Raw genomic sequence first — 15,031 nt, 5'->3', positions numbered from 1 at the left:
AAAGATATTAAGAGCTGAAATTATCCTTTCTCAAAAAGTGGAGGAATGTTATTCAAAAGTTAAGCTGTCATTATGCTCAAGAGCATTTGTCACTGATGCTAAATGCAATGGGATTGAAGGGAACAGATGACACATCTAGAGATGTGTCCTTCAAAGTGGACAAAGCTTTTAAATATTTCAGATTAGTTACTTGCTTTAGCTTTACCCTACTGTCTTCAATATGTTGGAGTGAGATGCAGTCTACCTTGCCTAGCTACTAAAAATCATTTAAGACAGTTGCCTAAGCTTTCTCAAGAGAGAGAAGTCTCCATGAGCTTGCTATTTCTTCCCAGGAAGTGCTTGGGTAGCACTTGGATAGTGCCAAAGGAAACTCCTCTGGCAATGGCCCTTTCTATTCCATGACTTGAAAAGAAAAATGTATGACAGATGACAGCATGTGACTATGCTTCATACAGATGAGTTTTTCATAGAGCCTAGTTTGTCACACTTGTCCAGCCTGATCAATATTTACTGTTTGTGAGGAAAGCTAAATGCTCAGATGTGTTTGGTTTGTTTTTGGTGGTTGTTTTTGAAGTGCTACTTTAAAGACTCAAATCAATGGATCTGTTAGTGTTAGAAGTATTTGTCAGGTGTCAGAAACATTATTTCAAAGCTGAATGTTAAGCTTCTGCAGAAAGACTGAAAAATACCAGATATACAGGGGAAAGACAGGTGACTATCCTTAAAACTCCCTTTTATTGATTCATCTGAAATATGGCCAATCTTCTGTTGTCAAAGAGTGACTAATAGCAGATGTTATGGAAGAGTTCAATGAATGCCAGACTTAGAGCAGTATTTCCTCAGCAGACTATCCCAGCCTCTAATAAAGTAGGACTCAAGGACAACGGAGGGAAGCAAAAGCTGAATCCCACTTGGAAATGGTTGCCACACATCTGCTACCATGTGATGTGCCTTAATGTATTTTGCCTAGCTTATAGCTGATGCTCCAGAACGACACAAATCCCTCATGGCACCTGTGTTGTATCTGTCAGAACCACACAGATGTCTGATGTGTTGGGCCATCTCAAGTGGCAGCAACTCTCCACAACCAAGCAAATGGTTTGACTCCTAGTTATATAAGCTCCCAATTTAAGTTAGACACCTATATTTGGTTCGGTGATTTGTGCTCCAGTTTCCATTTACTGCAATGGGAGCTCAAGCACCTAACACTTGTGTTGATGCCTACTCATGTAGATGCCTGCTCTTGTCTCTCAAAGACCAGCAAACAAAAAACAAACCAAACAACAATAAAACACCAACACCCCCCCCACCCCCAAGACTGAAATGGAGATAATTCAGGTCTCTAAAATTTAAAGAATTTGCTTTTGGGTACACAGAGCATCCTGCAGCAAAGCGTATCACAGTTTAGCCATAACTGTATGAAAGTACCTTCTTTTGTTTCAAACCTCTTGAGTGAAATGTCATTTTATGCTGCTAGCTTTTGTTTTGGGAAAACAACTGAAGTTTGTCTCCTAATCCACCTTTTAAACATCACTCAGTTTTTATTAAGAAAAATAAAAAAAAAATCAAAACCAACAACAAAAAACCCAACATCAACCCTTCACAATTGGTTTTCATTCCTGTTGCCCTAAATAACTCATCTTGGCTGTGTTTCACAGCCTCCTGTTATCGTCTTCATGATATAGGAGAGACACATCTATCTTGACCCATTTGATGTGCAGAACAGAAACACTACTGAAAATGCCTGCCTTTTAGAAGCATAATGTACAAGACTGGGAGGGAACTCCTGAGTTCAGGAGGCAACCCTGTAACACAGATGTGTTCCTCAGAGCTTGCTTCGTTTCACCTTAAGTGCTTCCCACTCCACATCCATTATGCAATGTTGGTCTAAGACTTCATTCCATCACTATCTAGGACTAAGCTTCCAGCCAAAACATACTTAATACTCCTTTTTTCATGTATAGGTTTTATAACCTATAAAAAATTTTACTAAAGTCTTTTCACCTACCAAATCCATTTAACTTGGTTTAAATGAGAATACAAAACTTTATGTTCTAGTTTTGAGCTCTCTCAGCTCCCTTAGCATGCAAACACCCCCCACCCCATGTCTCAATAAGACAACTGCCTTTTCAAAACACAGTTTCATGTAATTTAAATATTCTTAATACTAGAAAGGTGGGCAATAAGCAAGACCATTATTATTTGATTTTCTAACCATAATTGTACAGATAGTAAACAGAACCACCCTACTCAGCTAAGGTAACATGACATTCAAGTAGAAAAACTTCAGTGCTTCATCTCCAAGTACCTAAATGTGGAACACTAGCACAACATCACATTTGCTAAATAAAAGCATTACAGAAGATGCTCAACAATTTTCTTTTACTGCGAAAACCAGCAGATGCTCGTTTATGCGTTAGAGGTTGCTACTCCTGTCAAATACTTAAAGAGCAAATAGGCAAACTCTAAATTTATTGTAATGCAGAGTTTCTACAAGGATTCCAAGTCCTTTTACACACTGAACTTCACATTAGAAAGTACAACCATAATAAGAGTTATTAATGCCAACTGTGGTCAAGTGTTGAGATAAGTTTAGATACAAATCCCTGAAGACTAATCCATCATGGCTACAACCTGAGACGTATCAGGAACAGCATAGAGAGAGAGGCCATGAACATGCAGCACTCTTCCAACACCACAGCAATGTGTTTAGCAAGACATGCAAAAAATATTTTTAGTAGTGAGCAGCTCAGAAGGGCAAATATGAAGTGAGCATCATGCCATGTCTCTACAGAGACAAAAAACCCAACTGTTTAGAAACTGTTCCCTCTGAAGAAATCTCAGTTAAATGAGTACTGGAACTACTAACACGCAAATGAATGGAACAGTCAAGAGTTCTCCTTCAGAGCATCACCTCATCCACATTGTGACAAGATTTCATGCAAGACCAAACATGGCTACAAGTCCAAAATAAAAGCCTATAAAGAATTTTAAAGCAGCACATTAGATTTTAGTATGAAAATGAATGTTTGCCTGCTGTTGGAAGACCAGTTGATCAATAAGCTCTAACAGACTTTAGAGAAAAGGCAACCTAGAGAAGTATTCTTTGTATGACCAACTGAGTTCTCTTAAGGGTACACTAAACCCTAATCCAGAGAAACAGAAGTTACAGATGGAAAAAAGATTTTATTACCTTCATATTGTGGCTTCACGAGATCCAGCATCTGGCACAAGCAGTCTTCAAATGGCAGAGGTTCTATGGCCATGTTATCTAATTTTTGGCACTGTTCTTCATAAAAATACTCCAATTCATACATAGACAAAGCACCATCCCCATCAAGATCCATGCAGCGAAACCAGTATTCAATGCTGAAATTCAGTAATAGCAAAGAACTGTTTACACAAACTTATCACAAAATTTCATGTTGCCTGTTTTAAAGGCTACGCTACTTACAGATGCAAAACTAGAAATAAGACTACGTTCCATAATGCCACAAAGTTACTAAACACCACCTACTGTGGTAAGAGATACTGGTATTTCCCATGACATTACTGCATGTGAAAACACACTTGTTAATTGAGTAGGTGAAGGAGAAGAGGACTAAAATGTGGTTTTACATAGAAACTCAAAGGAGACAATGAAAAAATTCAACTGATGCATCAAAACCCAAGTTCTTTTTTTTTTTTCATATTGAAAAAGCCAGCGACATGTCATGCAATAGGTTTCTTATCAATATCCTACAGCTTATGCTAGCTGTATAGCTTCCCAAAGTCACTGGCAGCACTAAACAACTGCAGTTTCCTTTATCTATCATCTGTCTGTAAGAAGGCTACACACAGCATGGAACAATAACATTTAATTAGCTTCTTAGAAGTCATTAAAATAAAATTCTAAAGCAGCAGCAACAAGATACATTAATAACTAAGAATGAAGTAAATTGGGCAAGTTTTTCACTCACAGAATCACAGAATGATTGAGGCTGGAAGGGACCACTGGGTGTCTTCCAGTCCAACCTCTTGGCTCAAGCAAGGTCACCCAAAGCACATGATGTTTTTATAGTTTAGCTTCTTCCATGAGATTTCTAGCTGAGCATTAGTGGTCCCCATTTAAGGACTGGAAAACCATTCAATAAAGTCAGTCTTTATTTCTGTTAAAATATAAATTCAGTCTTACCTAGTTGGTGTCTTCTTGTCCTCTTCAGATATTAAAAACCAGACAAAGTCAGCGTAGCTAATCTTCCCATCTTTTTGGGCTTTTCTACCTCTTGAAGGCCAATGGGGAAAAAAGGAGAGAAATTTTATTTTAAAACACCTAGGTTTTACTAACCAAAATCTACAATTATTTTCCTTGGTGCTATTAACAGTTTATTTACTCCTAAATGATGCACTGTTCGTAAGGTGACTTGTCACAGACTACTTTGATCATTCAGGATAAGAGCTTGTGTGGTGTGTTCTGTTTCTGCTACTACGGGTAAAGAAGGGAGCAGGTGGAAGAGGAAGGTGGCACATTTCTGGAAGGACTTAGAGCTTTCCTTCCTGGGCAGGAAATACCACTGCTTAGTTGTTAATAGAAGAGATTTTACAGAAGTTTTTAAACAGAAGAGCCATTTAGAAAGTGTTCATGGCAAGAATGTAATTGTCTCTTTCTACTCCCACACCACAGAGTACAGCACCCAACTACGTTCTGAAGACACATGGTTACCCTGTTTAGTAAAAAGTTAGGTTGGCAGTAGCTAAATATAATAGCTTTCATTTCTAAAAAACATTTTTTATTTCCTCAAGAGGTCTAGAAAAGTATGGTGCGTATTTTCTCTTCCCTCCCTCCCCCCCAAAAAGGAGTAAGCTCTAGACATGCACCTGCCAAGTGTCATCTCCCTCATTTGTGCTTTTATTTTTCAGTTGCTTTCTACCTGTGAATGTTGTGTTAGCAAAATGTTTCAAAAATGACTAAAAATGTCATAAATACACAAGAGGAAGTCAATCTAAGTGGGAAAAAATGACGAATGACTGTCAGAAATGGAGGCCATTTTTGAAAATTTATTTGCTTATTTGATGCAATAAGCATTGATATTTCAAATAGTACTGAAAAGCTCAGTTCCATTTGAAAATTTCACAGATTTGAAGGGTGGAAAAGCAACAATGCCAACATCTCCTCCCTGCCTCATTCCCATCCCTGCTAAACTGTACAACATCCAATGGCAATGTTCATATGGATAACAAAAGGAGAGTAAAGAACTTGGACTGTGCCAAAGGTTTCAAGAGCACTCCAGTACTACTACAGTACTAAATCTTGAAAAATCACAGTTCCGTTTCAAGGGAAAGGTATTCTTTTTCTGGGAATGTCACATTATTTAACAAGCAAACATTAAATTGGATTTAGATCAGCATACAAAATAAATACCTTGTTACTGCTCCTGAGAAGATCCGCTCTATCATCCTATTTGAAATTGCTGTGAAAAAAGGTTTAAAATCATGTCAGTTATATACAAGTCACTTTTGCTTTGTGTTGTCTAGTTGAAAAGTTTACTAGAATCCTCTTAGACACATCTGCGAGAAAGATCAAGAGTAGTGCTCATTAATCCCTTCAAGTCCTCTTGGAGAGGATCACTCAATTCAAAGTCTCCGAAGCAAAGCCAGAACTAATCAGTTTTGATCCAGACCTCATACAGAAACAGTAGTGTAATAAAAGTGACAAAATTGGCTGATTAATACGACAGCATTTACCAGTTCTTTGACAAGTCAGTCATGTTTTCCAGTGCCATTACATTTATATGACCTTGGCAAAGAGCCACAATAGAATTGGCACATTCATACATGATGAGCATACCTAACTGATTCTGACATGGGTCTATTTCTGACATGGTTCTGATCCATGCTTCTATTTTGAAACCATTTCAGGGATTTCAGAGACATGTCTTAACTGAGCACTACCTCTATAAAGGATATTCAGTTTATCCTGAAGAATTTGTGGATGGTACTCAAAGCAGCACATGATACTACTTTCACAGAAGGAGAATTACTTATTATTCCAGCTTTGAAATATATTTTCAGCATTGTAGAAATACTGATAATTGAAGCAGGTTGTTAACCATCCAAATAGCTCATCTGTTTTATGTACTTCTGGTAAGGCTATCACTGTATTATTCCAGTAAGGATGCTAGTTCCCACTTAGCATTTATCCTCAGAACTGTAGGACAGCCAATTTTTCAGGCGTAAGTGCTGCTGCTTCTTCCTATCTACTTCTGAAACGCTGAAGTTGCTCAGCCTTAACAAAAGTTACATACTTGAATATTTTCTTACTCCATATAAGTGTTTCATCTAGCCTAATTTTAGACCAGTGACAGTACAAAAGGAAGGAATTGATAAAACCAGATTATCTACTGTTGACATGCAAAAACCCCCACACTTGAAGCTTAAAACTAAAGTTGGGTTATCATATCCATTATATGCTCTTATTTAGTCTATTCCACATTAAGCAGCAGCTGTCAAGCTTTAACAAGTATTCCGTGGTTTAGCATGCAAAATTAAATCACAAGTAGCATTGCATCAGTTCAGCTTCCCTTCTATAGTGTACTAACTCAGTAGAGCAATCACTCAAATGAAAGAAGTTTTCTTTCTTCAGTGTCCTAAAGTGTAGTCAGTCTTCAGTGGGCAAGGTTCAGAAGCAGTCAGATTTGTGTTTATTCTTTTTAATGTGGGATAATAGACCATAAAAATTCTGTGCTTAAGTATTCCCGTTGTGAAGGGTACACTTTTAAGATAATAATGGACACAAAGCTTAAAAAACCCCACCAACCAACCAAAAAAACCAACCCAAAACCCAACAGTTCCATACAAGGTACAAGTGTGCAAGACTATGAAATCACAGTCATTGGATAGGGAGAATGAAGAAAATGTGAAGCTGCTAAATAGCATTCAACCAAGATGTACTGCAACTGAGTTGGCAAAACTTTAAAATAACTGGAATAACTGAATGTATTTGCCTTTTTCTACTCTTTTCATTCCTTGTCATGAGAGCCACAATTCTTGAACAATATTGGTAAAATGGATTGTTTCCAAGGTAAGACCAAACTGCCAAATACAGCTATTAATACTATATAAAGACAATGATTTTTTTCTCTACTTCTTTGCCAAGATTAGAATTCAAATTCAGAATTTTCCTCAGATTTAGTATTGTAAGACACAGAGCAGTGTCATAGATTACTTGTCCTGCTTTATTTCACTGAGTCAGCAGGATCAGCTATACTGGACTCACGAACATCAGCTTTGGCAGTTAACCACTTCCTCAGCTGAAAGTTTACAGGTTATTTAATACATACAAACAAAGGTGCTTCATTTGTCATACCATGATCATTGTGTCGAGCTAAATCCTTCCGGTCGATATAGAGGTCATGGTCTGTATCCAGCTCCCAAAATTTGCAATAGATAACATAAAAATGTTCATAGGAGAAGTAATCTGTCAGCTGGTTAATATCAGCTTCCTCTTCCAATAATGCCACATTCTATTATCAGAAGGATAAACAGAACACATTAAAAAAAATTGTAAGCCATTTGTTGAATGATCCAAGTTCTCATAACCAAGTTAATATCTCATGCTATTTCAATGGAGCATTTTTTATCTTAAGAGACAGTGCGCACCATGCAGCATGGCAGCAAAGACTGAACACAAGGTAGAAAACTATCAGGGCCACAAAAGAACGAGAAGGTCAGCCAGACTAAACGCGTACACATATATACAGCTATAGATAAAAGATGACATTTAGACATATTACAGTGTATGAGAACTAATATAATTAAGCCTTCACTAGTTTCTGGAAAAGAAATAAATGCTACTTATGTTACTCCCTTATGCATTTTTTAAACTTGTAGAAACATCTGTCTTGCAAAACTTTAGATATTATGTACCTGCAAAAAGTTGCTTTTCCTGAGCTCGTTACAAGTTATTTTCCCAGACCAGGACCTATTTACTGTATAAAATATTCTCTGTATAACCTGTAAGAAACAGAAAATGGAAATATGGTAACTGAACACCCTCCCAAAGATCAGTCTTAGCTCAGCTGTATTACAGGAACCTACTACCCCCTACTTCTATTCTTCTCATTACTTAGCAGATTGATGCTTCTCTTACACATCGTATTACCAAACCATTTCTAAATCTTGTATCTAAATTCATCTTAAGTCTTATTTCAATGCTGCAGTACCCATATCTCACACAGTCAAGTTGCAGAATAATTGCACGCTATTCAGAATATGTTTATTGGCAATTTCGCTACCTCCCAGTCTTTGAGATCTACAGGGTATCATCTAGTAAACATATTAATGGATCTCATTACTTGAGATTTAAGTACCTATATTACTATAGGAGTATTTTACTTCATAAATGAAGTTACAGAAATAGAACAGGGACTGTTTAAGGATCAGAATACAGGGGGATGTTGCTACTTCTGAAGCCTGCAAGTACAAGAAATCAACATGTGACAGAAATACTTCCTGCAGGTGCAGAAAGAACATGTTTTTCCCCCATTTAATTTTATTCTATTTAAAGTTACTTTAAAAAGTAAAGTAAAACTCTGTCAATGGCATTAAAAGAAGAAAATAAATGTTTTCTAACTGAAAAACAAAACAAAACAAGTCTATGTGAGAAGGATGACTAGCTCTTGTGCCATGACTGATACTGGAACCAGAAACAAATGCATTCAGTTGAGTATCCAACATGTTGGCTTAAATCAGTTTTACATGTACATTATTTTGGTAAACTCATGTATCCAGCATAATTTGTTTAGTTTGGGTATACAAACTAAAGACTTTAAAATATGCCTTTTTCCTATTTCTTAATTGAATTCAGGATTCACCTCAATTAGTTTGACCTAAGTCAACCAGGGATATATTTTAAGTCAGTCATCTGCCAATAACACAAGCAGACAAAATCTAAACATGTTATGAACTATAACTGCTTAATTGGAGACTGATTATACCTGTGAATTAGCAAGAGTAAATACTGCATGTGCAGTGTTTCATTTTACTAGCTAAAACCCCCATCTCTTTGGGAGCCTTCTTCCCCCCAATAAATAATGAAGTCTTTAGTTGAGAGGAGGTTTTAAGTTTTTATCACTTCAGAATTTAATTGCAGTAAATCAATAGTTCAAGCAAACCAATCATTTCTAAATTACAAACAGAAGAGTAATTTATTCATGAAGTTTTAAAATAAAGCTTAAACTGCAGCATGCAGCAAGCTCTAGGGCTCTTACTTTGAGCAAGAACAGCTGGCTCAATAAATGCAGAAAGGAGAATAGGCTAGCCTAAAACTTAGTTAGCTTAACTCTAATCGTGAGTTTAGGGAAGGCCCATTTTTGGCTTTCACTACAAAGCAATTTTTTTCTAAAAAGGTTTTGCCTTAGCTTTGCAACTTAATCCATCTGCATGTCATTATCTCATCTGTTATACATTTCACTGGGCTAAAAATAAAAACAAAATTGAATGTTTGCTAAAGACAACTGGGAACAGACTTAAACGTTTTTCTACAGTGAACAGAAGCAGAGTATAAGCAAATTGTCAGAGAATTGCCCTCCTTACTATGATGCACAGTGGTTTGTAAGAAAGAAGAGGAAACGGTGCAATACAGAGATTATAATTTCAAGAACTCATAGTTCAGATAAATACATACTATACTATATGTATAATACTATAATGCAGTATCTCATTTGTCAGGGCAAATGTTTTTAACATATTTCAGCTTTATCTTGTTCATATGTACCCAACTTTATCATTAGACTGTCCAAACAATCTGTACTACAGCCTAGCAGACAGAACCAATTGCTTCCATGGCTGAACAACACTGACAAGACACTTGCTTCACTAAAGAGATGTATGTAATGTATATATACACACATACACATATATATGTATGTATATACAAACACAGCAGAAGAATGGATCATTTGTAACAGGAACTTCATGTGAACAGATGTTAAATCTTAACTACAGTGCTTACAAAATCCTTTATCTAAAGCTTCAGGTAGCAAGGTAAAGCTAATTGAATACAGGTATGAAATGCCTTATTTCATCTTAGAGAAAATCATCTGTAATTATTGCTAATAACTTGCAGGACAGAATTTTAGAAGACTGTATTGGTCAGTAGTTATTCCATCCTCAAATATGACAAGAGTGAGCAAAGAACCCTCCTGCCATTTCTTAATCTGCAGAATAGTACTGCAAATATTGTTGCTATATTCACAGCAGTTCCTAGTTTACTTCTGGGATTTTTATTAAACTGATTTCTGTTGAAGACTACACTAGATTTTGTTAGTAAAGTACTGCTAGCACTGACTTATTCAATATTCCTAGACTCAGGCCTACTTTAAATAAGGTGTTCCTCCAAAGAAAAGTAACAAGAGATGGCAGGACCTTCCCCTCCTACAGACCCCCAGGACAGGCAGCAAGCTTTCACAATTTTAAGTAGGGGGGGTTTGATGCAACCCGGAATCTGTTAAGAAACAAAACTACCCACAGGCAGAACATCTCCTTCACTCACATGGGAAAAGTTCCAGGAGCTCATGTACTCATTATAACAATGAGCAAAACCTAATGCAGCAGGACATACTTGATACACCTTCAAGCATCTATAAGAAGGATGTGAGGAACCAAACCCAAATGCTGTAAAGAAAAGCTTCCACAGTGTTGTTCTGGGTCAAACTATAAACTAGATAAAAGATGATCAACTCTGGGTTTCTTTTGTTGGCGAATATTCATTAAGTGATTTTTCACGTGCACAAAGAAAGTGAACTGAATGTCATTTTATAGAATTTTTATCTTTTAAGACTTCATTGGAATCTGCTGTCAAGTCTACTGTTGAGAAAATGTAATGTCACTGATTTTTCCTTTGGGTACAGAAAGAATACTTCAGTCACACAACCCTACGAAGAGAAAAAGAGAACTTTTCATGTGTAGAACTTGCTTAGAAAGAAAAATCTCCAGAGAAGGAAGTGGCAAGCAGTTTCAATATTACCATTATTTTACTTACTAGTGAACATAATCACATTAACATAGACTTTTCATTCAAAATTCCATTTAATTAATCCCAGAGTAAGGTCAGGATTCTAATGAGTACAGTCTATAGCCACAATCAAATGCTCAAGATAACAGTCTGCTCTTCGTTTAATGTTCATTAACTTATCCTACACTATTACAATTCAGTGTTTCTCATACTAGCATAGAGTTCAGCAATTTCTTCTGTTAAGAAAAACTACGATGCTGAAGAAATTGAGTCTTTCTTCACAAGGTTTCTTGCTAAATAGAAATAAAGACTGGCAGCATACTCAACTTTTCTGAAGGGACAAAGATACTTACTGACTAATTTTAATTTTTATTTTTCTACTTAGTTAACAGAAAATAGCTTTTCCCAATACAAATCACTTACTGTGGTAATGTACCGAGAATGAAATTCAGATGCTTCTTTTAAAAACAATAGGCCAGGATGACTATTCACCACATCCTACAAAAAAAAAAAAAAACCAAACCAAAAAACAACAAAAAACAAAACAATATCCCAAAACAGTATTCATTAGTGACTTTTATATAAAATAAGCACAGAATAACCAATCTGCTTCCTCAACCAAAGCAGTTCAAATTAACTACCACAGTCATTGATGACAATTTCATTTACAACATGCTTCGTATAAATGGCACTGCTTTTTTCCTGTCATTTAAAGAAGTCAGATCAACAAACGAACAAAACATAATTTAGCTGGGCTGAAGATTTTGAACACTGTTGTAGCTTGTAAATCTGTGTCTGACTACAGTTCAGTAAAAGCCAATTTAGGTTTTATTAATTCATTAGTAAAGGTGGTGTTTGCTCCTCTTTAAAAGAGGTTGCAGTAGGTCTTAAATGCATATGCTACTTTTCCTTTCACTGTAAAGACCTTCCTTGATTTAAATAACTTCCAACTGCCTTTCTAAACTGTAGGGATTCTCCGATACATGTGCTATTCATGCAAGCAATTTTATATGCATGCATCTTTCTGTAGTTCCCAAAGACCTCACCTTAACAAAATGATTTACTGTAAAAGAAGTCACTCATTAGCATGAGTTACACTAAATATTATCAATAAACTTTAATGAAGACCATTAGAAAAGTATGTTTAGCTCAAAAAAAAAAAAAAAAAAAAAAATCAGGCCTTTGTGAGCTCATATTTTTTTTGTATTTCCAGAACAAGTTTCAATTGCAATTTACTTGTAAAAAAGGAATGAAGTCTTCTTGCACCAAGTAGTTGCATCCAGGGTTCATTAGAAGATGAACAAACTTTGCAGCATCATCATAGCAGGTCTGAAGTATTCTGAAATACAAATATTTCCATTTAATACTCTCCACAGAAAATTTCTTGTGCTACCTTGTACAGGCATCCTAAAGCAAGACCTATGAAACCACAATCACATTTAATTCAAAAGCTAATTACAAACATCAAAGTATACTCCAGGTGAACTTATCAAAGCAGAACTGTCTCATACATTTACGTTAAAGGAGGCGAGTACACCATGCAATGGATTACATGAAAGAATATTTTAAAGTTAGAATTAGAATGAGAACTTGAAAGAATAAAAAGAATTTTGTCCAGAAGTGGCAGCTACAAGTTAGGACCATGGTTCTCACTTTTCCCATAAGCAGCCAGTCATTTACCAAACATTCTAAAATCTATAAACCCTGTAAATAAGGACTTGTTTGTTTATGTTAGTGATGATTTAGTTACATTTTCCCAGGTATAAGTTTGCTGTCTGTGGTTGATTATGGTAGTGTTTTATTACCCTTTACAGATAGCATTCAGAGCTTAAAATATCACATTTCAACTAAAAATATGCAGTACTTCCAAAAAAGTAATCTACTTACTTCCGCCACATTGCAACAAATTTATGAACTGACACGTATCCTGTTCGTTCACCTCCAGCACAATAAAACAAAGGACCTTTCCAGTAAAGGGGGCATTCACAAGCCTAGAATTGAAGTACACAACAAGTCAGTTTACTGATTGCTTATCTGAGGGTTACTCCCTCATTTATAATTCTTTCAAAAATCTATATTTTACAAGTATTAAGAAGAAAACATTTTTTTGTTTAAACTGTTTCTGAAACCAGCTGCATCTTCCAAAATAATTAACTGTAAGCAACTGCTTTAGGCTGAAATCCAAATGTGGAAAGCAATACATAGGGCAGCTTGCAGCATTCCTAATAGATGAATGCAGTCACATGTCTGCTCTGTCCCTGCTCCAAGCAGCTGAACAAAGCCCATGCTAATAAGCTCTGCTAAAGGGCTGAATATATTTAAGCTGAGCTCAAGACAGCACCATTATACAGCTTCTGAACTGAAGCAAATTTACATTTGTCTGGCTCAGAGGATGGCTCAACTATTCTGCATCCTTGCATATGCATGGCACATCTTCTATCCAATTTTAAGTAGTAGGCCAGCCTGCCCTGAGCAGCATGTACCTTGCTTTAGGATACCCAACAGCTACACCTTCACAATTTCAGTGCTCCCACGTATACCTACAGTGATGTTCCTATGTCTCCTCCAAGCTTCCCCAGTCATAACAGCTAAGTACCAATCCCTCTCCTAAAACTGGCTACAACTTGGAGTAGTCAGATATGTCAGCATCTCTGATAAGCTCATGTGGATCTCAAATTAGATTATGAATACTGCAAGATGTATAAGGTCACCAGAGCAGAAGGATGGCTACTGCTCATGCAACTATTTAACAGTACTTTAAAAAATAAGAAAAAGCGAGTTTGATGAATACTGTCCTCAGACAAAGAGGCTTTTCCCTATGCTCCAGGAAGGTGTCTTTCATCACTGAATTAGAGGTGACCAGATCTTTCTACCCTTCTTGCCCAGACTTCCATCCCTCCTCACTTCTATGTGAAAGGAGCTGCAGAAGGCAGGAATCCTAGCATCAGCCCAGCAGTCAAACACTTCTAGTGAGACAAACAAGGAGTTTCTGAACCCCAAGTCCTGCTCTTGTGACAAGTCTTTGTTTCTGTTTTCTAGACCCTGGACTTTAAATGCAAAGTGACTGCAACAGGGATGAAAAGCTCAGACTCACTACCAAGACCATGACTCATAGTGGTATTTCAAGCATTGATTCAATATAACAAAACAGAAATTTAAGTAGCTTATTGTCTGTTATGCAGAAATTTAAAAATATTTGCTGCTTTCTAAGCTTAGTATTTTGTCACTCTGCCATATCTCTAAACTAGCTCTTTGGTAATAACTAGAGGACTACAATCTCAAGTTACCAAACCATTTTGTCTTTCAGCATCTTTACAATGGAGGTCCATGACACTGTGAATGAGAAAAAAGTGTGGACACCTGAAAACAAGATGCGTATTACTAGTGCTTTTGCCTTAAGTTTGTTGGTCAATTGAGAACACAGAGCATAGAATGTGCCCTTAAGTATTTGGTTGTTTCTGCAACTAAAAAAAAAAACAAAACACCAAAGTTCAATTTTTGTGTTAATGTTTGTTTCTTTTTATAAGCAAATTTAGGGTCATTTGAGACATAGCTGAGATAAAGATTTTCACACATAACTGTGCTATCAACGGTGTTGAATATGAGATCTTATTGGTACTACCTTGTGAGAGATGGAAACACAATGCAAGAAAACAAAGCACACAGAACTCATGTTTGCTTTCCATAGATATACAGTACTAAAAGCAGCCAGCCAGCCAGCAAATTCTCACCTTTGCAACCTTCCCCATGTCTTCTAATGTTGCTCTCTCATTTGGAAACTCAGAGAAAGTTCTCTCAATTTTGGTAATCACAGCATCTATATTCACTTTTTCCTTAGGACATCCTCGAGGAAAATAGAAAGTTGGAATGTTTTGACTAAGCGATGGTGGCAAGGTTTCTTCCTTCTTTGTCTGAACCTAAATAGATAAAATACACATTTCACAAACAGGTAAAATGAAATCACAGATAACAGTCATCCCCAGATGACTTGACTCTCTTGGTATTACATGTTACAATACACCTTCGAAAAGATTTTTG

General features: G+C 36.4%; 1 protein-coding gene across 4 annotated transcripts in view; it reads right to left on the bottom strand.

Moving 5' to 3' along the window:
* PPP2R3B (protein phosphatase 2 regulatory subunit B''beta) overlaps positions 1 to 15,031 on the bottom strand; it is a 47,928-nt gene that overhangs the window by 3,582 nt on the left and 29,315 nt on the right. For all 4 annotated transcript variants that reach the window (XM_065677559.1, XM_065677558.1, XM_065677560.1 and 1 more), the window contains 9 exons: positions 14,725 to 14,910; positions 12,881 to 12,984; positions 12,230 to 12,332; positions 11,417 to 11,491; positions 7,906 to 7,992; positions 7,346 to 7,502; positions 5,402 to 5,450; positions 4,175 to 4,264; positions 3,194 to 3,369 (listed from right to left, as the gene is read on the bottom strand). In XM_065677559.1, coding sequence (XP_065533631.1) covers positions 3,194 to 3,369; positions 4,175 to 4,264; positions 5,402 to 5,450; positions 7,346 to 7,502; positions 7,906 to 7,992; positions 11,417 to 11,491; positions 12,230 to 12,332; positions 12,881 to 12,984; positions 14,725 to 14,910 — 1,027 coding nt within the window. The remainder of the gene's footprint in view (positions 1 to 3,193; positions 3,370 to 4,174; positions 4,265 to 5,401; positions 5,451 to 7,345; positions 7,503 to 7,905; positions 7,993 to 11,416; positions 11,492 to 12,229; positions 12,333 to 12,880; positions 12,985 to 14,724; positions 14,911 to 15,031) is intronic.

Source organism: Lathamus discolor, chromosome 4 (genome assembly GCF_037157495.1).
Source record: "Lathamus discolor isolate bLatDis1 chromosome 4, bLatDis1.hap1, whole genome shotgun sequence".
Classification (NCBI taxonomy): domain Eukaryota; kingdom Metazoa; phylum Chordata; class Aves; order Psittaciformes; family Psittacidae; genus Lathamus; species Lathamus discolor.
The sequence above is the reverse complement of the archived record's forward strand: the minus strand, read 5'-3'. Positions and strand labels throughout refer to the sequence as shown.